This window comes from Leptodactylus fuscus, chromosome 9 (assembly GCF_031893055.1).
Source record: "Leptodactylus fuscus isolate aLepFus1 chromosome 9, aLepFus1.hap2, whole genome shotgun sequence".
NCBI lineage: Eukaryota > Metazoa > Chordata > Amphibia > Anura > Leptodactylidae > Leptodactylus > Leptodactylus fuscus.
In genome coordinates this window covers 46,910,170-46,936,479 of record NC_134273.1, presented here as the reverse complement: position 1 = coordinate 46,936,479, position 26,310 = coordinate 46,910,170, and the positions used below count along the sequence as shown (strand labels likewise).

The 26,310-nt window shown below is 42.0% G+C and overlaps 1 protein-coding gene across 2 annotated transcripts in view; it reads left to right on the top strand.

Annotated features, from left to right (window-relative positions):
* Positions 1-26,310, top strand: part of ATF7IP (activating transcription factor 7 interacting protein) — a 46,093-nt gene that overhangs the window by 15,097 nt on the left and 4,686 nt on the right. Inside the window, exons 1-15 of one of the 2 annotated variants that reach the window (XM_075286328.1) lie at positions 2,796-2,858; positions 6,828-8,224; positions 8,940-9,035; positions 10,275-10,423; positions 11,651-11,785; positions 11,897-11,962; positions 13,785-13,864; positions 15,166-15,254; positions 15,978-16,115; positions 16,298-16,909; positions 17,592-17,665; positions 18,670-18,739; positions 21,182-21,334; positions 22,390-22,581; positions 24,803-24,906. In XM_075286328.1, the coding sequence (XP_075142429.1) occupies positions 6,835-8,224; positions 8,940-9,035; positions 10,275-10,423; positions 11,651-11,785; positions 11,897-11,962; positions 13,785-13,864; positions 15,166-15,254; positions 15,978-16,115; positions 16,298-16,909; positions 17,592-17,665; positions 18,670-18,739; positions 21,182-21,334; positions 22,390-22,581; positions 24,803-24,906 (3,348 nt within the window). In that variant the 5' untranslated portion in view covers positions 2,796-2,858; positions 6,828-6,834. Of the gene's footprint in view, positions 1-2,795; positions 2,859-6,827; positions 8,225-8,939; positions 9,036-10,274; positions 10,424-11,650; positions 11,786-11,896; positions 11,963-13,784; positions 13,865-15,165; positions 15,255-15,977; positions 16,116-16,297; positions 16,910-17,591; positions 17,666-18,669; positions 18,740-21,181; positions 21,335-22,389; positions 22,582-24,802; positions 24,907-26,310 lie in introns of those variants that run through there. The other variant, XM_075286327.1, reaches the window with a different exon arrangement.

The following is a 26,310-nucleotide window of genomic DNA, read 5'->3' as shown; positions in this document are numbered from 1 at the left end:
GCACCTGCATAGTAGAGGTGGATTGACAGGAAAGAGGGAGGAGACATCCCGCAGGAGGAAGTCTAAAAGGAAGAGAGGCAAGTATGATGGGGTGGAGGGAAAAGGGGTGGGGGGAGTAGTACTAACGTTCTGTTTCCGGAAATGGAACGTCGCCAGTAACCAGAAAATGTCCCTGGGGCGATCACATGATCGCCACAGGGATATGGGCAAATATATATTTTTGATAAATTATGTAATTTAGAAAGTAGTCGGGGGTGGGGGTGTTTACATTAGTATAGGAATTACATTTTATCCTGGACCACTCCTTTAATGTTTGCGGGACAAATTTGTTCTTCATAAAGGTGCCATTTTTTATTCTGTACAATGTGCTGTGAGGCTGGAAAAAAAATTCAGAATGGGGTGGAATTTGAGAAAAACTGCATTTGTGCAACTTTTTTACGGGCTTTGTTTTAATGGCATTTACTCTGTAGCCAAAAATGACACATGTCCCCCTGTATTCTATGTGTCCCCCCTGTATTATATGTGTGTCCCCTGTATTCTGTGTTTCGGTACAATTCCAGGGAAAACAAATTCACATGGTTTAATTTAAATTTGAATCCCTTAACAAAAATCCAAAACTGTGCCAAATTTTTTTTCTTCTTGAAGTTGCCATATTATGACACCCATAACTTTTTTCTAATTCTGTGTATGGGGGTGCATAGAGCAGGTGTACCCCCTGGGGGCCTTGAACCCCAGGGAGTCTGATCTCTAATGTAATGCATTACAAAATATTGGCACTTCTACTGCAGGCTGCATACATGTAGAGGCAGAGTAAGGGCCATTATATAACATGTTGGTCGCTGTGGGGCCATTATATTACATGTGGGCACTGAAGGGGGGGGCCCTGAGGGGGCCATCAAATAAATGTTACTGAAGGCTCCAAACAAAGCCGTATTTTATAAACCTTTACAAGTGTTGCCTATTTGGAGGTGCCCGGTTGAGACATTTGACCACTAGGGGGCACTTCGCTTGGGCTAGAGCACTGGCACCTAATGATCTTGTAGCGGGGTCTTCACACCATTGAGATCTAACATAAACCTAGTAACAAAAAAAAAACCTATATAAACATTTTGAGGTTTAATTTTAGTCAAATGTATGAAAAAAAACCAGAGGACATTCTGGAATTTGATGTGACAGCAGAGACACAAGCCTCATGTAAAACAATGCATAAACACCCCCCCCCCCCCCATATGTTAAGTGTTCCCTTCATGAGACTGACCCATGTGTCACACATCCCGCACCTCTCCCTCTTCCCCTCACACAGCCTGAACCCCGTTTCCCTTTCTCACACAGAGCTATACTCTCAATGTACCCCTTTTATCACGCAAGCTGCAACCCCAATTCTCCATCTTGGGCAGCCTGCACCCCCATCTCCTCTTTATTTCTCAAGCATCCTGTACATCCCCCTCTATTTTTCACACAAAGTGCTCCCAACGCCCTCTTTTGCTCATACACAGCCTGAACCCCTTTATCATGTTCACACAGAGCCTGAACCGCTCTATCATGCTCACACACAGCCTGAACCCCACTATCATGCTCATACATAGCCTGAACCCCACTATCATGCTCATACATAGCCTGAACCCCTCTATCATGCTCACATACACAGCCTGAACTGCTCTATCATGCTCAAACATTGCCTGAACCCCACTATCATGCTCATACACAGCCTGAACCCCACTATCATGCTCACATACAGCCTGAACCCCACTATCATGCTCACATACAGCCTGAACCCCTCTATCATGCTCATACATTGCCTGAACCCCACTATCATGCTCAAACATTGCCTGAACCCCACTATCATGCTCACATACACAGCCTGAACCCCACTATCATGCTCACATACACAGCCTGAACCCCACTATTATGCTCAGCCTGAACCCAACTATCACGCTCAGCCTGAACCCCACTATCACGCTCAGCCTGAACCCCACTATCACGCTCAGCCTGAACCCCACTATCACGCTCAGCCTGAACCCCACTATCACGCTCAGCCTGAACCCCACTATCACGCTCAGCCTGAACCCCACTATCACGCTCAGCCTGAACCCCACTATCACGCTCAGCCTGAACCCCACTATCACGCTCAGCCTGAACCCCACTATCACGCTCAGCCTGAACCCCACTATCACGCTCAGCCTGAACCCCACTATCACGCTCAGCCTGAACCCCACTATCACGCTCAGCCTGAACCCCACTATCACGCTCAGCCTGAACCCCACTATCACGCTCAGCCTGAACCCCACTATCACGCTCAGCCTGAACCCCACTATCACGCTCAGCCTGAACCCCACTATCATGCTCATACACAGCCTGAACCCCACTATCATGCTCAAACATTGCCTGAACCCCACTATCCTGCTCATACACAGCCTGAACCCCACTATCATGCTCACATACAGCCTGAACCCCACTATCATGCTCAGCCTGAACCCCACTATCATGCTCAGCCTGAACCCCACTATCATGCTCAGCCTGAACCCCACTATCATGCTCAGCCTGAACCCCACTATCATGCTCAGCCTGAACCCCACTATCATGCTCATACACAGCCTGAACCCCACTATCATGCTCACATACACAGCCTGAACCCCACTCTCATGCTCACACACAGCCTGCTTACACATGCTATGTCTTTCCATCTTACCTTCCAGCCTCCATTCACTGCAGCCTTCTCTTCCTGTGTAACTCGGCACTGTACTGAATAGCTCCGCCCACACCAGAGGCTGATCACATGGTCACGACGTCACCGGATGTCCTTTAGCCCGGCAGCTACCCACAGCTCGGCTCCAGAAGATCCCGGCCAGGATAACAAGGTAAGTCTGGGCTCAGGGCTGCCTGAGGGTCACTAACCAGACCCCTGGCTACGTAGTAGGGATACCAGCACCCCCCGATCTCGCCGCGGGGGGTGCCGGGGACCCCCACAAGATCGGGCAACCGTTGTTTGCCGTGATCATGTTTGATCACGGCAATCAACGGGTTAAAACCCAAAATCGGTGGAGGGTGATGGAGCAGGGTGTTAGTTGTCAGATACAACTAACACCCGCTCCAAGAACGCCCGCACTGCGCTGTGGGGATTGTTTACATCCATGAGGTAATAGTACCTCATGGGTCGCCAAGGGGTTAATACTGTGTGCAGGGGCCACTATTGGGGTTAATACTGTGTGTGCAGGGGCCACTATAGGGGTTAATACTGTGTGTGCAGGGGACACTATAGGGGTTAATACTGTGTGTGCAGGGGCCACTATAGGGGTTAATACTGTGTGTGCAGGGGACACTATAGGGGTTAATACTGTGTGTGCAGGGGACACTATTGGGGTTAATACTGTGTGTGCAGGGGCCACTATAGGGGTTAATACTGTGTGTGCAGGGGACACTATAGGGGTTAATACTGTGTGTGCAGGGGACACTATAGGGGTTAATACTGTGTGTGCAGGGGACACTATTGGGGTTAATACTGTGTGTGCAGGGGCCACTATAGGGGTTAATACTGTGTGCAGGGGACACTATAGGGGTTAATACTGTGTGCAGGGGACACTATAGGGGTTAATACTGTGAGTAAGTGCCAGTAAGGGACATAATAGAGTGCGGAGGAGGGTGTCAGTCGAGGTTCTTCGGCGTCAGATGGGGGGGGGGGGGCATGTCAAAAGTTCGCCACGGGGCCCTGCCATTAACAAAACCTTATTTAAAAAAACAAAAACAAAACCCTAACCTGTATAAAATACATACATGTCAGTAGGTCACCGTTTTGATTTTTATTAAATTTTCTTTTAGTGTAAAAACACAAAAAAAAAAAAAAACTGGTACTGTAGTAACTGCTGAGGAATGCAATTACATTTTTTAATTCACCCCGAAGCCATGAGCAGTGTCCACTATCAACTAGTTTGTAGGTTACTGTTTCTGATGTATAATCGCAGTATGACGCACCTTCGCGCAAGTTTTTAGAAACTGAGATGCAGAAGAAAGTACTCTGAAGGGCACAGCACATTTTCTGGAATACAAGATGTTTGAGCAAATGGCTGAAAAACTAAAATAATGAGGACACTAAAAAAATAAACTGATTTATTGCAGATCTTTATGCACTATTTTTATGAAGAAAATATGTGTAGGAAGGAAGGTTTTTTTTGTTTGTTAGTTTTTCTCTGCATGTTGAGTTATTATGGCCTGTGGATTGCCTGAACCTATGGAACGCCAAGCTCCACTAGTACTTGTCCCCTGCCTACAAATACAGACCTCATACCCAAAATTTTACATTAGCAGGCGGTCAAGTTCACCTGTCAAATGACAGATCTAACTGTTGACATTGGCAAAGGTCACAAAGGAATTTATAGGGGGCGTTCACACTACCGTTGGTGTCCGACTGCAGTGTCCGTTGCTACTGTCCGTTCAAGATTTTAGCAACGGACACTAACTGTGTCCGTTACAATTTCAATGGGATTTCATCTGTTGTCAGTTTGTGTCTGTTTGTGTCCTTAAGGGTCCGTTAACAACCATGTCCGTTTTTTCAAGCGGAAAGAGAAATCACACATGCAGGATTTTTTTGTCTGTTTGAAAAAACGGACAGAAAGTGTCCGTTTTTTTTTTTTTTTTAACATTGAGGTCTAGGGGCAACGGACATATAACGGACAGTAATTGATGGCCATCATTTCTGTCCGTTTATTTTCTGCACATGCTCAGAAAGCATAAACAGCAAGAAGAAAAAAATGGACAGTATAAAAAACGGACACTAACTGATGCTAAGGGCTCGTTCACATCTGCGTTGTGAACTCCGTACTTGAGGTTTCCGTTTCCTGCCTAAAACAGAGGCAGGAGACAGAAACCTGCAGGAGTCTCTCTCAGAGAAAGCTGTGCGGCAGTGAGCGTTTTATGCTCTCCGCCGTGAAACCGGGTTTTATAATCCGGACACAGAATCGGACATGCAGTACTCTGTGTCCGGATAAAAAAATCCGGTTTCGCGGCGGAGAGCATAAAACGCTCACCGCCGCTCACAGCCGGACCCGGTCTGTGCTTTCCGTCTTCTGGCATGCAGAAGACGGAAAGCTCAGAACGGACAGAAGAATGCTAGTGTGAATCTAGCATAACTGATACTAATGTGTCTGTTTTTTTAACTGATCCATTAAATGGATCAGTTTAAAAAACGGACACATTAACATCAGTTAGCATCAGTTAATGTCCGTTATGATAGGTGTCCGTTTTTTTTCTTTTAAACGGACACCTTCATAACGGACACCAACGGTAGTGTGAACGCCCCCTAAACCTGTTCTTGATCTGCAGGTATTTAGGTTGTGAGTCAGTTATCAGTACCATGGCAAGACCTTATACCATGTGAACTCCATAAAACTCATTACATATGTTTATGGCAAAAAAAAAATGTGATGACTGTTGTGAACCAGGCCTGACTAGTAACTTCACAGACCCCCTTTATTAGATATCTTTTCTGCCTTCCATCTTATAGACCAAAAGGAGAATTGGAGCATGGAAGTGAGAGGAAACCTTAAGAACATGCCGATGTTTTTCCTCTGCTTTTTGTGTCTCCAACCTCTTAATATAAAATGACCTATAGGAGAAGAGATCATCTCTGTGATGACTTCTAAACATTTTAGAGACCATGGTTTAGTGTGTTTAAGTTTATTTGATGTTTTTGTTGGATCTTGGCTTGGTAAGGAGTGCCTAAACTTGTACAACCAGTAAACCTATAGTTGATAAAATATAGTCTAACTTGTCTTGCATTGTTAATTTCCAGGATGGTCTGCAAGATCCTAAAAAAAAAAAAGTCTTGTAGAAATCTTTCCGAATAATTCAAATGTCCTACAATTTTGGTTGTAATAGGAGACCTGTTGAGATGATATGAAGCTATGAATAGGGAATAGCTACTTTTTGAGTCTCAGAAACACAGAGAACCTGTCCTGAGTCTTGCTCACTGCCCCATACAGGAGACTTGTGTTAATAGGGCTATAGAAATGAATGGGTTGTGTACTAGCTATGCAATTTCATGCAGTCCAAACTCTTCTGAACTGGAACAGCTATGATTCTCTGGGGTCTCGTATTATACTTTGAGTATAGTAAACTTTAGGTTCAGACGAGGTGATTTGAACAAAAAAAAAACAAACAACTTCTGACTGACGTGGCGCCGTGATCCGTGATTTGGACCTCAGCAGTCCTGACCCCAGAGTATACTAGCAGTTACAGTTTGGACGTTTTTGGTCAGAACAAAACTGCAGAAAGAACCTTGCAAATATTGTACTAACAAAACATAGGTTATCCAAATTGAATGACACTGGTGATACAGAGCCATTGGATATCCTGAACCATTAAGAAGGACCTACCAGCTCTTCTGATGTATATACTTAGTAACGGTGGAGCCTCCTTTCCTACACCACAGTGTTGTGCCATTCCTGTAACTTCTGGAGATGTATGAATAATTTGATAGCTGGGCACTGTTTATTAAATGGTGTAAGGCTAGATTCACATCTGTCCGTGTCTCTAGAACTATGTATCCGTGATCACCTGAAAATTGGTAGAGGAAAAAGACCGGCACAGAAAACTTTGAAACCAGCAGAGGAAGTTTTAAAATGACAAACAACCGATGGACACCATTATGGTCATTGGGGTCAGTCTCTTAATGGACCCAAACAACTGAGAGGCGACGCTAGTGTGAACTGAGCATAAGAATGTGTGCATGTCCTGTTCTTTTATTTATTTTTTATATGTTTTCTGTACCAGCATACCAATGTACGTATTTATTTTGGGGTTATGTTATTTAACCAGTCTTTCTTGTTTTAAAGGTTTGAGATGGACACAGCAGAGGAACCTCAGAAAAAAGTCTTTAAAGCCCGAAAAACAATGAAAGCGAGTGACCGCCAACAGTTAGAAGCTGTACATAAAGCTAAAGAGGATTTGCTGAAACCTACTGAGCCAAAGTTGATGAATGGAATTCATGAAAATGGCGATTCAGATATGAACTTTACGCTCAACGAGAAGGAACCCATGGAGGAGACAAAGAATCTAAATGGCCTTCTAGATATTAACCATGATTCTCATGAGGTTCCTGTGGTAAAACTATCTGATCTAAGAGAAGGTTTAAAACTTGACCATACCAGCAACTTAAAGCTGACACTAGACCTTGAACGTAATGAAAGTTCTACTTTAATGCAAGAAGATAGTAATAAAACTGGGCCTACTGAGACTGCTATCCAAACCTGCTCAACTACAGAAGAAGCGGATGAAACTGTTCCACATGATGGAGTAGAACAAGATTCGAATGGACTGTTTATGGATGATCTGTCGTGTGAACCTGAGTCTTTAGAGGAACAGACCCAGCCAGACATTCCCAAAGAGGTGGAAAGTTGCAGTGGTTTAGAGGAGACAGAGAAGTTGGAAGATGACAAACCTGTAGAGGATTCCATTGAAAAAGAATTGGAAAATGAGGATATGGATGTTCTTTTAGACAATCCTATTGATAAAACTGAGAGTGAAAAGGAAGACCGTAATGTTGTTACAGAGCCACTTGATGCCAAGACTGTAGATTCTGTTGATGTTGTAGAAAACGACGATATATCAATGGAGGAGCAGGAAAATGAAGCTAGCAATGAAGAAGTGCACAGTGAAAGCCAGAACTCTGAGGAAACTGAAAGCCACACTGGTGAGCAAGAAAGTGCAGAGCTTGTAAATGGCTCACAAGATGCAAATGGCTCACCAGACATGAGTGCGACACAAAACGGGTCCTCTCCAGAGGGTAAAGAGGAAACTCCAGAGACTGAGGGAGAACAAAATGATATTGGGGATGAGGCTATTTCAAGTAGTATGGAGGTTGACCAGAATGTGAAAAATCTAGAGCAAAACTGTCCTTTAGCTACAGAATCTCCACTTGATAAATCTCTGTCAGATGTGCAACCTGAGCCTGAGTTAGAAAATACGGATGAAATGGAAACTGATGAGATTATACCTATTCTTGAAAAGCTTGCACCAGTGGAAGATGAACTTGAATGTTTTCCAGAGGACAAGGCTGATTTTGAAGCTGTCTCTGAAAAAGAAGAAGAGAAAACTGAAGATATCACAGCTTCTCCTACTAAAAATGATACCAGTGATACTCTGCCAAGTGAAGCCTTTTTAGTGCTTTCAGATGAAGAGGAAACCACCGGTGAAAAATCACCACTAAAAGAAAACTTAACTCCTCCTCAAGGTTAATCTTCATCCTTATTTACCACTTTTTCTTTGTTAAAAAGCTCTTTCAGACCTGGTTTACATCATGTTTTGTTTGCTTGGTTTATACGCTTAGCCTATATTGTTTTTTTTTTCTTTTATCCATAGGTTAAAACGTTCCTAAGCTTTCAGTAAATGTTGCATAAACCAGTAGTACAGTTTATGTGTAGTACATTAAGAATATTACTATTACTACTTTTTCTGTGTTTTGGGGTTGTGGTTTTTTTTTTTTTTTTTTTTTAAAGAGGGATGAGTGCTTCATATATTTTTTCCCATTCCTTTTATAGCTATGCCTCAAAAAACACACAGAAGAATCTAAAACAAAAAAAAGCTGTGTTTTTGCAACGTGGGGCCTCGGCATTAAATCTGATTGGTAAATCAATTTAGCTTCAAGATTGCCAATCTTGGCAACTTATTCCCATCCAGAGGATAGGGGAAGCTATGGCTTCTATTTTTACAGGACAGTATTTTTTTTTATTTTTTTTTTATGGAATAGCACAATATGCTACATGACTTTCAGAAACATTAGTCTGCTGGGGGAAAATACCTGTGTATTTATACTTAGATTTACTCGCTCTTAAACATGTATGCAGAGTAGCCTTCTACTGTAAGTGCAGAGTGCAGTAGTCATATGGCAAAAAAAAAGTTTTCATGTTAATATAAATTAAATTTGTGTTTTTTTAACCATTTTCTAGCTGCAGATGATGTAAAAGAAGTTACAGAAGAGCCAGAAAGACCTGCCGATGAACTCAAAGAACCTGAAAATAAAGATGAGCCACAAGCAGAAAAATGTAAGGTTTCACTGTGGATACTTTAACACTTAGTGGTTCATACTTGCTGTATTGTGAGCACTTTCATTTTTGCCCCTTTTGTCCTTTCTAGCGCTTAATGTGCAAATGTAATAAAAGCTACTTCATGATTATAAGAAAGCATCCAGTCACAAGTGAGCAGCTCACTAAGTTAGATTTTCTTTATTTAGGGACTTGCTAATACATTGTGCAGTTCTCATGTTCTATATCAGGAACATATGCCAAATGTTATGAACAAGAAATTAATTCTCTTTCTAAAGGCTTGCCGACGTTCTGAAAACTGAATGCTATAGAATTGAAAAACCTAGTCCTTTAGTCACTTCTTATTTTGTGGTTCAGTTTTTGAGCACTCTTTATAGATTTACATTTGCTGAATGGATCAAAATTAATGACTCATTTATGGGCTAAAATGGATGAACAGGATGTACATTTGAACAATGCTTATTTTGGTTATAACTACTTGTATAGTATGGCTGCTTGTCTATACAGGTTGCTGTCATTTAAACTTGAAACCGAGAAGAAAAAAAAAAGCAACTTCTGAAACAAAGTTCCTCAATAAAGTATCCAACGGGAAAGTGTCTAGTTATCTCTAACTTAAACAGGACCTTTCATCAGATTGGGCACAGGCAGTTGTATATACTGATGGAAAGCTGACAGTGTGCTGAATTCAGCGCACTGTCGGCTTTCCCGATCTGTGCCCCGGGTAAAGCGCTATCGGTCCCGGTACCGTAGCGCTTTAGTGTCAGAAGGGCGTTTCTGACAGTTAGCCAGGGACCCCTTCTGCCCAGCAGCGCCTATCGCGCTGTACTGTGGAGCGGGGAGGAACGCCCCCTCCCTCTCCTGATAATACTTGTCTATGGACGAGCTGTGTGAGCAGAAGGAGGGGGCGTTCCTCCCCGCTCCACTGTACAGCGCAATAGGCGCTGCTGGGCAGAAGGGCGTCCCTGGGTAACTGTCAGAAACGCCCTTCTGACACTAAAGCACTACGGTACCGGGACCGATAGCGCTTTACCCGGGGCACAGATCGGGAAAGCCGACAGTGCACTGAATTCAGCACACTGTCAGCTTTCCAGCAGTATATAGAACTGCCTGTGCGCAAATCGGTGAAAGGTCCTCTTTAAGTCACATAATATGGGGATACATTACATCATACTCTTATCCCTGGAATAAAAGTAGGTCGTTTTTAAACTTAAATTACATTTGTATTTAATCTTCGTCTAGCAGGTGAACTTTCCCGCCGGAAGCGTTCTAAATCTGAAGATTTGGGCAGCCAGAGCACAAAAAGGAGGCGGTTTGAAGGTGAAGAGTATGAGGCAGAACTAAAGGTTAAAATTACAGCAGGCGATGATCTGAATGAGAAACTGCAAAAGGTACAGCTATACTGTTACAATCAGATTATGTATAATGTTTAGGCACTTTAGGGAACACTCTAGTCATAGTTGAAAATCTGATGTTACATAGAGTTTATAAATGTTCACCTCTACCAGCAGCCCCATGCTTGTTTTTAGTTAGCATTCTTTTAATCAATTAGTTTAGTGTATTCTAATAAAATTATTATACCTTTTTGATGTTAAAATTCATGTGTTGTAAAAAAATATTTTTTGATTAAAGAACTATTCCTGATAGGTGAAGTGTATGCTATAATAGGGGTAGTCTGTGTATTTGCCTTGATTATTGGAATTGTAGGTTGACAAATTTATAATTTAGCATGAGCCATGGATACCTTTGGCACTTAACCAGATTGTCTAGTCTAAGTTTACTGTTTGGTTATTAGACTGGAGTAGTAAATCTGCTTCATTGAGGCTAACCTGATTTATCTCCATCTCCAACAAGTCCAGTTCTTTGCATAATTTGATAGGTGCTGCTTCAGTGATTCTAATACAGTTGGAATTTGTTTATCTAACCCAAGCGATCAATGCTGTTAGTTTTGGTGTCTGATATGCTATTTAGTCAGGAGGGTGGTGTCAGGCAGGAGCAGGCAAGGGGTGTGATTCTGATCTGACACTGGCTGCCTCTGATTGGAGCCCTGTCAAACCTCCCTGTTTGACAGTGCCCTTTTGACATTACATAGCTTAAATGGCACACAAGGAATCAAAATTACCAGCACTTGTTGCTCATGAATGGTGGTAGCTAGAGAGAGAAAAAATCCATCTGTGCTGGAATCGGTGGAGCAGCACATATTCACAGATGATATGGACTTGAACAGGTGGAGGTGGTGAAACCTCCTCTTTAAACTCATGCAGCACTGTCCTGGTGCCTCAGTTCACAGGAAGACTGCTGGAACAGTCAGTGTCCCTTTGTAGCTAATGGCAGAGAACAGGTTTACAGATGCTATAATCCATTAGTCATTAAATATCATCAGGCAGCAGCTACTTCCTCTTCTCAGACACTCACAATCCAGGTCTGGGGCAGAACCATAGTGTGTTCTGCAAAGAAGACAGAGCTGCTACTTGCCAGTGTTAAATGACTTGATAGAATCTATTAATTTGTTCTCTGCCGCTGGCCAATAAATGTTCTGTGGAAGTGTGTGTATACTATGCATATATAGACTAGTGCATCTATATACTGATATTAAATTATTTAATCTCTATTCTTAGGTGATTCAGAGAATGTTTGAGGAAAAGCTTAGTGCCTTGCAGTGTTTAGACTTTGACAAAGCTATAGCTGAATTGAAATCAAGAGTGGAGCAAATTGAATCGAAGAAGCATGAGACAGCTCTTCATGCCATGCAGGTAACGCTTCTTGCAAATTCCTCACACTATCTAGTATTATTGCCACATTGCCGCACCAAATGTATTGTGGAGTACAGGTTTTAATCATTTTTATTTATTTTATTTTTCAAGGCCAAAATTAGTCGTTTAACAAAACGCTTTGGGGCAGCGAAGGAGGACCTAAAGAAGAGACCAGAGGTAGAATACATTTTTTCTAGAACCACCATGTTCTGTGGAGTGGTGCTTATTGAAGGATGTAAAATGTTGGAGTTGTTGAGGGGGACTATAGGGACAAGTGTATGTGTCCAGAAATGAAAGTAAGAGTGTGCGTGTATTACATATAGCTTTATTTGGCCACTTTCTTGACCCCTCCAGAGACCTGAGTACACATACAGCCCTATATGCATCGGAATTTAAATTAACTATTCAGTTTTGTGATAACCTCAGTTTGACTCCCATAGAACTGATTTCATTCCCTTCCCATCACAGCATTGTAATACAGGTCACTGTGCATGCCCATAGAACTCTCCCTGTAGGGCCAATGAATCATGCTACAGGTTTCTGTGGGTCTGTATGGTTGTTGTAAATGCTCTTAACCACAAATGCAATAATAAAATATAAAGAACTACCGTATTTTTCGGACTATAAGACGCACCCAAGTTTTAGAGGAGAAAAATAGGGGAAAAAAATTTTCAGGCAAAAAATGGTAAAATATTTAATATATGGGAGTTGTAGTTTTGGAACAGCTGCAAGGCCACATGGACAGGTGACCCTGCAGCTGTACGGGGATGTATAGGGCGTTTTTTTTGTGGGGCCAGGTGTACTTTTTAGATATACCATTTTGGGAAATGTTTATTGCTTAGATCACCTGTTATTTAATTCAGAGGCAAAACAGAGAGAAAAACCCGGCGGTTTAGCACTTTTGATTTTGACGTTCACTGTACATAAAAATATTAGTAGACCGGGCATTTTCAGACACAGGGATACCTAATATGTATATTTCACAGTAATGTTATACTTTTATATGTATTCCAGGGAAAGGAGGTGAACTTTTATTTATTTTATTTTTTATTATATTTTTTTAAGTGTGTTTTTTTTTTTTCTACTATTTTATTATCCCCCGCCTAGGGGGCTTGAACCTGCAATCATTTGATTGCAAGTCCCATAGACGGCAATACAAGTGTATTGCCGTCTATGGGAGATTCTATACATTACTATCGCGGAGTGTCATAGACCAGCCGCGATAGTAATATATATCTATGACAAGCCTCGGAGCCTTCATTAGGCTCCCAGCTGTCATCGGAACAGGTCGGCTCCTGCGGCCTCGCCGTGCAGGAGCCGGCCTGCATCACTAAAGGTATGGGGCCGGTGGGGACCGGCCCCGGGGCTAACTGACTGCCGGGACCTGCGGAGGAGGAGCGGATTTGCAGCATGCCAGGCTACTGCCACCACTGGTTTTCTTCAGCGGCAGGAGCGTGGCAATCTGCAGGCCCCGGCAGCTAAGACAGTCCCCGGCATCTGCTGTAATAGACCGGCGGATGCTGGGGAGTGTCTTAGCTGCCGGGGCCTGCAGATTGTCACGCTCCTGCCGCTGAAGAAAACCAGCGGTGGCAGTAGCGCGGCCATGCTGCAAATCCGCTCCTCCCCCCACATTCGGACTATAAGACGCACCCTCATTTTCCTCCGAAATTTGGGGGAAAAAAGCATATGTATCGGTGTTTGGTTTCAATTGGTAAAAAATGTACAGGTAAATACAGGTCAAGCATTAATGTTAACATACAAAACCTCTGAGAAAATGAAATCACAGATATGAGGGAGGGAAATTGTGTACTGAATGATGGTCATCTAATCCCATATCTCAGAGGGGTTTGAAAGCTGAATAAAATCATGAGCTATAAATATGCATTTATTGGGTAGCAGAAAGAACCCCCTTTTTTAAAAATAACATTTAATTAAATTGACAATTAATTAACCTTGATCTCATACTAAGTCATTTATATTTCCCTCTGCTAAAATGCAGGTCACAGCCCACCAGCCTGCATCACCAATGAAATCTGCAGTAAATGATACTGGTCCAAGCACTAATACGGTGAATTTCAGGTAAGCTTAGATACTACAGAGGTTTGCTGTAACACCATAGCGTGTAGACTTGTTGTAAGTCACAGTACAGAAGCATATAATCTCAAATAGGAAATGTTGATAAGTAATATATCTGAATAACACCCACATTAACCCCTTGGACCCTCACATCTTATTATACCTGTCACCAATATTGAATATTTATGTTATGGTATTTGGTATGGTTTTTTAAGCCAAAGCCAAGAGTGGCTTTAAAAGAAGTGGAAAATACAAAGGAAGCACTTCTACTCCTGGCCTTCATTCAAAAAACAAAACAAAATGAAATGCGCAAAAAAACCCAGGTTTTCCACAATGTACATTGTTTTTGTTTTTTTAAACAATCTTTGATGTTTGTGCACAAATGGCAGATATGACCACAATGTTAGCCGTTATCCTTACAGTGCTGACCTTCTAGAGAACTCTTAAAGGAATTCTACCATTAAAACCTTTTTTTTTTTTTTTTTTTTTTTTTTTTTTTTTTTTTTTTGTGGATAAGATGTCGGAATAGCCTTTAAAAAGGCTATTCGTCTCTTACCTGTAGACATGGTCTCCGCTGTGCCGTTCCTTAGAAATACCGTTTTTTACCGGTATGCAAATTAGTTCTCACAGCGATGGGGGCGGTGCCCAGCGCTATAAAAGCGTTGGGGGCGTCCCCACCGCTGCCAGAGAAGTGTCTCCAATCGTCGCCTCCTCCTTCGTCCGCCGCGTCATCTTCAATGTCTTCTTCCAGCGCAGACTCATAACTTCGAGCAGAGCAGACTGCGGAGGCGCACAGGCCTCGGGAAAATGGCCGCTAACAATACTGTGCAAGCAGCCATTTTCCCGTGACCTGTGCGCCTGCGTAGTCTGCTTGGCCCGAAGCCTAGAAGTTACGAACCTGCGCCGGAAGAAGACATTGAAGATGACGCTGTGGACGAAAAAGCAGTCGGTGCTTGGAGACACTTCTCTGGCAGCGGTGGGGTTTTAATGGTAGAATCCCTTTAACATTGAGGCCCCAGGCAGATGACCGTATATTGTTGCCCCATGTTATATGGAAACATACATAAATCTGTTTTCGGACAAACGTGCGGGGAGGGAAGATGTAGCATCAAGCCACAAAACCAGAAACCTGGATGCTGTCAGTTTCATTTTCCATGGACCCACACAAAACTACACAAAACTCTTGTGCACGAAGCCTTCAACAACCAATTACCTACTAATAATTTGAGTTTGACGGTGGTGGGGGTTTTTTTGTGTTTTGTTTTTTTGTTTGGCTAAGTCATGCAATGCTCTTTCACATACAGGAATTCTGGCACCGTCAGACAAATGTTGGAAACAAAGCGAAATGTGGGAGATAATACTGCTACAGTCAATGTCCAGCCTTCACCTGCAGGTAAGGCACTTTATGTGACACAACTACAATATATGGAATAAAGAACTGACACCCCTACCCACAGGAGCTTTTATGACTTCTTATCCTAAATCCAGCGGCATTAAATTGTAGTTGGTCCCCCTTTTGCAAATAAAACAGTTTCCACTCTTCTGGGAAGGCTTTCCAAACCGTTTTGGAGTGTCTGTGGGAATTACAGTGGTGTCCTCCCATTACAATACCATGCTTTAATTCATAGTGCAATCTAGAACATTTTACAAATGTTTGTAATGGCAAATTGCATGGCTAAGGGCTGGATTTTATACCTCTTCAATGAGACAAAATGAAATGCTTGAATTCAATGATTAAGACAACTGTCCAATAGTTTTGTCCATATAGTGTGGTTGAAGATGGTTATTGAATTAAAGTATTATACATATCTACAAACTTCTGTCAAAATAGGGCAGCATTTATGGGAACTGTGGGAGCTAGGGTAACACTGTAGCTGTGCTTTGCTATTTCCTCCCATTCACCTCTATGGGAATTATGGAAAAGGTGTAGAACAGCACTGTATTCCTGTAAGTCTTAATTCAGCAGCAATTTGCCTCAAGCTTCATATGTATGTATGTTTGTACAAATATATTTGTATTAGATATACACATATATAGTGTGTGTCTATTTACAGTGAGTACATTATTTGTATACCGTATATGCAATTGTTTAATATTTATATTTTCTATTTTTAAGCTCCATCTTCTGCACAATCCTCTTCTAATTTAACACATCGCACATCAAACACCACACAGATGCCCATGAACCAGTCTACTGCCAGTAACACACTACAAAACCGGCCACCACCTGACTGGAAATTAATTCAGCAAAAAAGTAAGCTAGAGAATTGAAAAACAAAAGTTATTTTTCAGAACTAAGTATTGTAAAAACTATTTCTTTTCTTCAAATGATTTGTTAATATTCAGCTAAAATGTTTTTGGTTTTTGGGGTTTTTTCTTCCCTCTGTAGTAAAGTTTATATATGGTGGTAATGCATTTTTTTTTTTTTCTATACAGTCAATGCTTCCAGCATTGGAGCATCTCAAAATACCCTGAGCAGTCAATCCAAACCAATACCACCAGTTACTTCAGCCTCAGTTATGAATCCAGTTATTTCTGCTCCTTCTACTGCAGCTGTTGTTGGAAACAGTCAGGTGTCCACTAGCAACACCCAGTCTGTGTCTGTGTCTCTTCAATCGTTGCCTGTCATCCTCCATGTTCCAGTAGCAGTACCTTCTCAGTCGCAGATCCTACAAAGCGCAACAGGGACATTGGTGACTAATCAGCAATCTGGCAATGTGGAGTTTATTCCAGTACAAAATCAGTCCACAGTCAATAGTCTCACGAAAACGCCAGTGTCTTTACCAGTAACTAAATCGATTAATAGCGCTTCAATGTCCAGCTCAGGCATGCAACGAAATTCTTCAGCTACGTCAATTAATACCCCGATGGCCGTACAGACTATGCCGACACCACATTCGGTTACATTATCCTCAAGGCAGTCACTGCCAAATATTGGAACTTCTGGTGTCTACAATCAGACAAGTAATCGAAATACAGCACAATTAAAATCATCAGTGTCAGCGTATAACTCGACCACAACTGAATTACCTTCTGGAAGTAGGTCAGGTGAGTACCTTTGTTTGATGTTGTCTATATTAAAAAAAAAAAAATTAGTCTGACTGTAGAAAATTTTACCTAAGGGCTAGTTCACACGGAGTTAAAGCGCGCGCATTCTTTCACGTATACTCGTGTCAGAATGTGAGCGCTGAAAACAGATCCCGTTCATTTCAATGTGTCGTTACGGGTGTATAACGCGCGTAATTTTGCGGCCGCAAAATTAAGCGCATTATACACCCGTAGCGACACATTGAAATGAATGGGATCTGTTTTGAGCCCTCACATTCTGACACGTGTATACGTGCCAGAATGCGCGCGCGCGCGCGTTAACTCTGTGTGAACTAGCCCTAAGGCCCCACGTTCCAGAAAAACGGTGGGGTTTTTTGTTGCAGAATTTTTTTTTTTTTTTTAAGTTTTCTTTAGCCAAAGCCAGGAGTAGATTAAGCAAAAGGTAGAAGTATAAGAGATTCATATATATATATATCCAATATTCTTTTTTTTAGCCATTCTTGGTTTTGTCTCAAAAAATTGCAGCAAAATCTGCAACAAAAAAAGCTGCGTTTCTGCAATGTGGGGGCCTTAGCCTAAGGGTGCACAGTAAAATATAACCTAATAAAGATTGTTTAGGTTAAAGAGGTCTGTAGCATAAACTCTTCTTTGTTGACTTAGAATATCACATTTGATTTTTCAGATTTGCAGATTAATCGGGCACCAATAGCAGAGCCTGCTTCAAACAAGCGCATTTCCTCGGACATTAATGCTCAGGTATGTTCATTGTAAATGTATTAGATTTATAGCTGTTAGGATCGTGCAGGGTCTTTGGCTGTGTTCTAAACTTAAGTATAGTCTTGCTACTTATGACGACCTCTTTTCTCCATATGCCTTATTAGAATAATTTAAAATATATATAATCTCTTAAGAGATGGGTTCACTGCTCAAGATGGATAGACCAACACGTTGAATGATTGACTCTAGTTCTGGCTTACTTAAACTCTTGTATTACATGAACAACCACTCATGTGAATGGCTGCAATCTGAGGGTTCACACTAGCGCTTGTATTCCGTCTGCATGGAGACCCCCCCCGAACGGAATACCAACGCTAATGCAAGTGCTCTGGGCTCTGTGTGCTTGCCGCGTACTGCCCGCACAATTCATTCGTGCGGGCAGTGCGCGGCAAGCACACGGAGCCCATTATAGTCTATGGGCTCCATGTGCTTTGCAAGTACATCGCAAATGGGGGTCTCCATGCGGATTCCTTGCGGACGGAATATAAGCGCTAGTGTAAACCAACCCTAACACTACCCTGCAGGGGAAATGCTTGACTTGCTACAGCTGTTTCCTATAGCAAAATCTGTTGCTGGGAGTGTTTTTATCTACATAGAAGGTTTTTTAACATTTAATACTTTGCCTCACTTGTCTTGTTCTTAACCAGAGTTACAACATGTGTTGTAACACATATAAACTGAAATGATGCTCAAGTCTGGAAAATTCTTTAACCACAGGTACAATAATGGGTTAAACTAAAGCTGGATGTAGTTTTGACATTTTGGATAAATAAATAAATGGATCGTGTTTAAGCTGCTATAGTAAAGGAAACTGGTCTCCAGAGAATTTTTCTGGAAACTACATGTATCTTCACTGTAAATGATAATACAGGATATTATGTGTAGAAGTCAGTTCCTTTTTATTTACCACCAGCTATTTAATTTGTTGAATTAAAGGAACAGAAAACCATTTGGGGCATAAATCTTACATCCATTTTCCCCAGGGCGGTAAAGGTGCAGCTGGTGTTATTGATCTTACACTGGATGATGAAGATGCTGAATTGTCCTCCCATGGTAAGTAAACTTATTATTTATTTATTTATATATATATATATACACTCACCGGCCACTTTATTAGGTACTCCATGCTAGTAACGGGTTGGACCCCCTTTTGCCTTCAGAACTGCCTCAATTCTTCGTGGCATAGATTCAACAAGGTGCTGGAAGCATTCCTCAGAGATTTTGGTCCATATTGACATGATGGCATCACACAGTTGCCGCAGATTTGTCGGCTGCACATCCATGATGCGAATCTCCCGTTCCACCACATCCCAAAGATGCTCTATTGGATTGAGATCTGGTGACTGTGGAGGCCATTGGAGTACAGTGAACTCATTGTCATGTTCAAGAAACCAGTCTGAGATGATTCCAGCTTTATGACATGGCGCATTATCCTGCTGAAAGTAGCCATCAGATGTTGGGTACATTGTGGTCATAAAGGGATGGACATGGTCAGCAACAATACTCAGGTAGGCTTTGGCGTTGCAACGATGCTCAATTGGTACCAAGGGGCCCAAAGAGTGCCAAGAAAATATTCCCCACACCATGACACCACCACCACCAGCCTGAACCATTGATACAAGGCAGGATGGATCCATGCTTTCATGTTGTTGACGCCAAATTCTGACCCTACCATCCGAATATCACAGCAGAAATCGAGACTCATCAGACCAGGCAACGTTTTTCCAATCTTCAATTGTCCAATTTCGATGAGCTTGTGCAAATTGTAGCCTCAGTTTCCTGTTCTTAGCTGAAAGGAGTGGCACCCGGTGTGGTCTTCTGCTGCTGTAGCCCATCTGCCTCAAAGTTCGACGTACTGTGCATTCAGAGATGCTCTTCTGGCTACCTTGGTTGTAACGGGTGGCTATTTGAGCTCGAACCAGTCTGGCCATTCTCCTCTGACCTCTGGCATCAACAACGCATTTCCGCCCACAGAACTGCCGCTCACTGGATGTTTTTTCTTTTTCGGACCATTCTCTGTAAACCCTAGAGATGGTTGTGCGTGAAAATCCCAGTAGATCAGCAGTTTCTGAAATACTCAGACCAGCCCTTCTGGCACCAACAACCATGCCACGTTCAAAGGCACTCAAATCACCTTTCTTCCCCATACTGATGCTCGGTTTGAACTGCAGGAGATTGTCTTGACCATGTCTACATGCCTAAATGCACTGAGTTGCCGCCATGTGATTGGCTGATTAGAAATTAAGTGTTAACGAGCAGTTGGACAGGTGTACCTAATAAAGTGGCCGGTGTGTGTGTGTGTATATATATATATATATATATATATATATATATATATATATATATATATATTATACAGAATTGTGCAAAAGTTTTAGGTTGGTTGCGAGGGAGGGGGGGAATGCTGCAAAGAAAGGATAAAAAAAAAATAGAAGGGCAAATTTAGTATCCATTCCACTTGGTACATAGGTACACTTACGCACAAGTTTTGAATGAACTTGGTGGGGAAGATCTTGGGGAATGAAGTGCAGATCATTTGTGGACGTAGGCTTGCTGAAATCCTTCTGTCTCTAAACAATCCCAGACAAATTCCGTGATGCGATCAAGGCTCTGTGAGGTTCAGAACATCACTTTCAGGACTTTTCCTACAAAAGGTGGTCTGACCAAAATCTTAATTTAGATTTATATGTAGTACTTTGAAAAAAAATATAAACAATTAACACTTCTATTTTGAAACGTTCGCACAGTACTGTGTGTGTATATGTATTCTGGGGATGGTAGCTCAGTAAAAGTGGTTGTATGTACCCAACCGGTCAAGACTGACACAAACATATGCAGCGAACAGGTTTATTTACTAAAACAGGAAAAGTAAATAAACCTTGTCTTCAGGCACAAATAAACAAAATACAGCCTTAACTTCAGGCAAAAATAAAATTGCTGCTTGGGGCCACACGGTGGCTCAGTGGTTAGCACTGCAGCCTTGCAGCGCTGGAGTCCTGGTGTTCAAATCCCGCCAAGGGCAGAAAACCATCTGCAAGGAGTTTGTATGTTCTCCCCGTGTTTGCATGGATTTCCATCCCATATTCTAAAGACATACTGATAGGGAAACAATGTACATTGTGAGCCCTACGTGGGGCTCACAATCTACATAATAAAAAAAAAAAAAAAAAATTGCTGCTTGTCTGAGCGACTAACTTAACAGAAGTTATAACCTAACTATACATGTGGCTTACTACCAGCCACACAAAAAAACACAAGCACAAATCGGTCTCACCGGACTCAGGGTTACAGGACAGACTTAATCACTTTCTCTCCTATCAGGTTTTTATGGCCCAGTAACGAGTCTATGACCCACACCTCGGCTTAAGTCTACTCCAGACCCGAAATAGATAGATAGATAGATAGATATGTATGTGGTTTGTTTTGTGTGCGTGTGTTTTTGCTTTGTTTTTTATTTTGTTTAATAATTTGTTTTGGCCTCTTGTTTTTATTCAGATTCAAGAAGGAGTAACTCTTCAGCTATACCTGGAAGTGTTCAATCACAGCCAATGGGTCGTCAATTGCAGCCTTTGCAGGCAAACTCTGTGCAAACGTCCACCGCATCTGCTGGTCTTCCATCTCAAGCTACTATACATGTTCTACCAACAGGTACCAGAAAAATGGCAATTTGTCTACCCTTTTGGGGTGTTTTTACTTATTTACAAAAAATATATATCCAGAATATCCCAAAAACCACCCACCTGTGTCTAATATCCCTAAAGCCCTACCATGGGGATTGTGAACAGAATGTAGTTCCATTGAAATACTGTTGGTGTAATGCATGGCTATGCGGAGATCTCTGCTCTCTGTTCTAGCTAAAAAAGATGAAGGTCTCATCAAGCGAACTTTTTATTATTAATTTATTTGCCCATACACTTTAAACTTTTCTCCAAAAAAAGTGGTTGACAGGGTGCATTTGCATGGAGTAAAGTGGTGCTGATTCTGTCATGATAACTCGCGGCATTATCAGCGCTGATAAAAAAAAAAACAACCTTCCATTGAGTTCAATGGGTTCCATCTTCCACGCGGAGCACATTGAAATCAATGGGAAGGTTTTTATCCGCGCTGATTCTGCCGCGAGTTAGGCTGCTTTCACACGGAGTTAACACTCCGCTCATTCTGACACGTAAACATGTTCAGAGTGAGCGCAGTAAAACAGAATCCCATTGAGTTCAATGGGAGGCTTTTTTACCTATTGCTTTCAAAGTAATATGCACGTATCACATTGAAAACAATAGGTAAAAAAGCCTCCCATTGAGTTCAATGGGTAGCACGCATAAGGCCGAACCCATTGAACTCAATGGGATTCTGTTTTACTGCGTTCACTCTGAACATGTTTACATGTCAGAATGAGCGGAGTGTTAACTCCGTGTGAAAGCAGCCTATCTCGTGGCAGAATCCGCACTACTTTACTCCGTGTGAGTGTTTTTTTGTTTTTTTTTCCAGGATTTGTACATATTATATTATGTGGTTGGTGGCTCTCTGACACACAGGACTCCCACAGATCAACTGTTTTTATACCGCTTAAAACCTATTTCCCCTACCTGCTCTCTGATAAGATTGTTTGCCACATTAAAACAGCTTTTCAGCATTGGTGCTACGATATCTAATTATAATTATTTGGTTGTCATAAGGTCTAATGAGATCTATTACTTTCTCTCAAGCTCAAACAACAGTTAATATAACACAGCGGCCAGGGACTCAGACTGCACCAAGAGCTGCAGCTCCTCGAGCATCAAACAACCCACATATGGTTTACACTACAACTGCCCTCCCCACTGTACCTGTGCAGACACCTGTACGCAACACGGTTATGCAAAACCAAAACCTACGGCAGATCAGTCCTCAAACTGGAGGTAAGGCTATACTATGCTTTCACTTGATTGATGATATCTCATATCACATTCATGTAATGTTTAAAGGGATTTACCAATATTGAAACTGAACACATAAACCAAGTGCTGGGATCTGAGAATGTCCCACTGTTTGAACAGAAAGTTGGTCAAGCATGTGTGCTGCCCTCTGTTCACACTCTGGGGATGCCAGTACTAGCCTATCATTGGTAGAATTATAGACTTTGAATATAATGGCATAACCAATGCTTAGCCAGTTTCTTTTCTCAGACTGTACTGTAATGATTTGTAAACTTAGAACAGCATATATTCTTTCCTTTTCACTACATTTTTTAACTCAGTGATGAGTTATTTTTTTTCTGTCTTTACATATAGCAAAACACCGATCAGGATCACTTGATATATAATATATATTGAATATACACTCACCAGCCACTTTATTAGGTACACCTGTCCAACTGCTCGTTAACACTTAATTTCTAATCAGCCAATCACATGGCGGCAACTCAGTGCATTTAGGCATGTAGACATGGTCAAGACAATCTCCTGCAGTTCAAACCGAGCATCAGTATGGGGAAGAAAGGTGATTTGAGTGCCTTTGAACGTGGCATGGTTGTTGGTGCCAGAAGGGCTGGTCTGAGTATTTCAGAAACTGCTGATCTACTGGGATTTTCACGCACAACCATCTCTAGGGTTTACAGAGAATGGTCCGAAAAAGAAAAAACATCCAGTGAGCAGCAGTTCTGTGGGTGGAAATGCGTTGTTGATGCCAGAGGTCAGAGGAGAATGGCCAGACTGGTTCGAGCTCAAATAGCCACCCGTTACAACCAAGGTAGCCAGAAGAGCATCTCTGAACGCACAGTACGTCGAACTTTGAGGCAGATGGGCTACAGCAGCAGAAGACCACACCGGGTGCCACTCCTTTCAGCTAAGAACAGGAAACTGAGGCTACAATTTGCACAAGCTCATCGAAATTGAAGATTGGAAAAACGTTGCCTGGTCTGATGAGTCTCGATTTCTGCTGCGACATTCGGATGGTAGGGTCAGAATTTGGCGTCAACAACATGAAAGCATGGATCCATCCTGCCTTGTATCAACGGTTCAGGCTGGTGGTGGTGGTGTCATGGTGTGGGGAATATTTTCTTGGCACTCTTTGGGCCCCTTGGTACCAATTGAGCATCGTTGCAACGCCAAAGCCTACCTGAGTATTGTTGCTGACCATGTCCATCCCTTTATGACCACAATGTACCCAACATCTGATGGCTACTTTCAGCAGGATAATGCGCCCTGTCATAAAGCTGGAATCATCTCAGACTGGTTTCTTGAACATGACAATGAGTTCACTGTACTCCAATGGCCTCCACAGTCACCAGATCTCAATCCAATAGAGCATCTTTGGGATGTGGTGGAACGGGAGATTCGCATCATGGATGTGCAGCCGACAAATCTGCGGCAACTGTGTGATGCCATCATGTCAATATGGACCAAAATCTCTGAGGAATGCTTCCAGCACCTTGTTGAATCTATGCCATGAAGAATTGAGGCAGTTCTGAAGGCAAAAGGGGGTCCAACCCGTTACTAGCATGGTGTACCTAGTAAAGTGGCAGGTGAGTGTAGATAGAGAGATAGATATATCTTGATTAGAGATGAGCGAACACTATTCGAAACAGCCGTTTCGAATAGCACGCTCCCATAGAAATGAATGGACATAGCCGGCACGCGGGAGGGGGGGGGGGGGGTGTTAAGCGGCCGGCAAAGTCTGCGTGCCGGCTGCTTCCATTCATTTGTATGTGAGTGTGCTATTCGAAACGGCAGTTTCGAATAGTGTTCGCTCATCTCTAATCTTGATAGAAGTATATTTAGTATTTGGGATACGGTGTATTCTCTGTATAGAACACTGCTTTCAAATGCTATATATGAAACAAGCTCATTGCTAACAGATCAGAATATTAACCAAAAACTTAATTTTCATGTATTTTTAATTACATTAGATATTAGTAATTCTCTTGATGCCGTTGCAACTTTTTTCATGTTCCCATTTTCCGATATTTATTATTGTTGTACTGTCCAACCATTCTGTTTTTATTTGTGCCAATATTTTTGTTGAATTTTGTAGACGTAAGGCACATGCACCCTAGATAAACCCCCAGTTTATGTCAAAGAATAAGCTTGAGTAAACATTGCTTTTTTATTTTTTTTTTTTTTTTTTTTTTTGAATATTTAGGAGTCCCTGTTCGAATGCCACAAAACACTGCATACGTAGTAAATAATGGGATGTCTATGGGCTCTACTGGACCACAGCTCACAGTTCATCATCGACCCCCACAAGTAAGTACCTGTCCATGCTTACAAATTATACACACATCAAAAATCTAGTAATACCTACATTATATACCTACATCAACCCACCCATCAAAATGGAATCTGTGGGAAGATAGGGCAAGTTGCTTCTTTTTCCTGCTAGCTGAAAAAAAGGACTCCTATTTCAATGAATGGGAGGCCTTTTTGCAAGCGGATTTTGAGGTTGATTCCGTGTCAAAATCCACCTGCAAAAAATTCCGTGTGAACATACCCTAGCAGTACATCATCTACAGTGCCCCATAACTAAACAGGAAACGGTGCTGATAGTTCCGTCATTGCTGTATTTTGTTGCAGAAAGATACGATAGCAGATAGTGGAGAGATGTCAAAGCAGAAAAGGAATTCATATAAAATCCCTTTTAAACTTGAAGTGGTGAAGTACGCCAAAGAGCATGGGAACAGAGCAGCAGAGAGACGCTTTGGGCCACCTCCAACTGAAAAAATGATAAGGGATTGGAGAAAACAGGAAGATGAGCTGCAAAAAACGGACAAAACGAAACAATGCTTACGTGGGCATGCTGCAAAATGGCCACAGTTAGAAGTGAATATGAAAGAGTGGATCACACGCCACAGGAGCAATGGCTTTTCAGTAGCTGCAAAAATGATCATATATGAAGCCAAACGTCTTGCTGCAGAGAAAGGTATTGAAGACTTCACTGGATCACCATCATGGTGTTACAGATTTATGAAGAGAAGTGGCCTTGCTATGGGCACTAAAACAAGGATTTCACAAAAAATGCCAGTAGAATATGAATCAAAGATCGTTTCGTTTCATAAGTTTGTACTGGATGCGAGGAAGAAAAATAAATTTGAGATCAGCCAGATTGGGAACATGGATGAGGTCCTGTTAACTTTTGATGTCCCTTCAAACAAGACTGTTGATGAGAAAGGTGCCAAAACCATAACTGTTAAAACCTCAGGGCATGAGAAGACACATTACACAGTTGTGTTGTCCTGCTGTGCAGATGGCACCAAACTACCACCAATGCTAATTTTTAAGCAAAAAAACATGCCAAAAGAGGCAATCCCAAGAGGAGTTGTAGTGGATGTTCACGACAAAGGATGGATGGACGAAAATGGCATGAAAATATGGATTGAAAAAGTGTGGTCCAAACGTCCTGGAGGACTTGAGAGAAAACCTGCACTATTAGTGCTTGACCAGTTTCGGGCACACATCACTGAAGCCACAAAAAAGAGATTCAAAGAGGAGAAAACCCATCTAGCTGTAATACCTGGGGGACTTACCAGACAGTTGCAACCTTTGGACGTTTCCATCAACAAACCATTTAAAGTTTTCATGAGAGAAGAGTGGAACAAATGGATGACTGCTGGAAATCCTGATCTAACACCAACTGGACGAATGAAGAGGCCC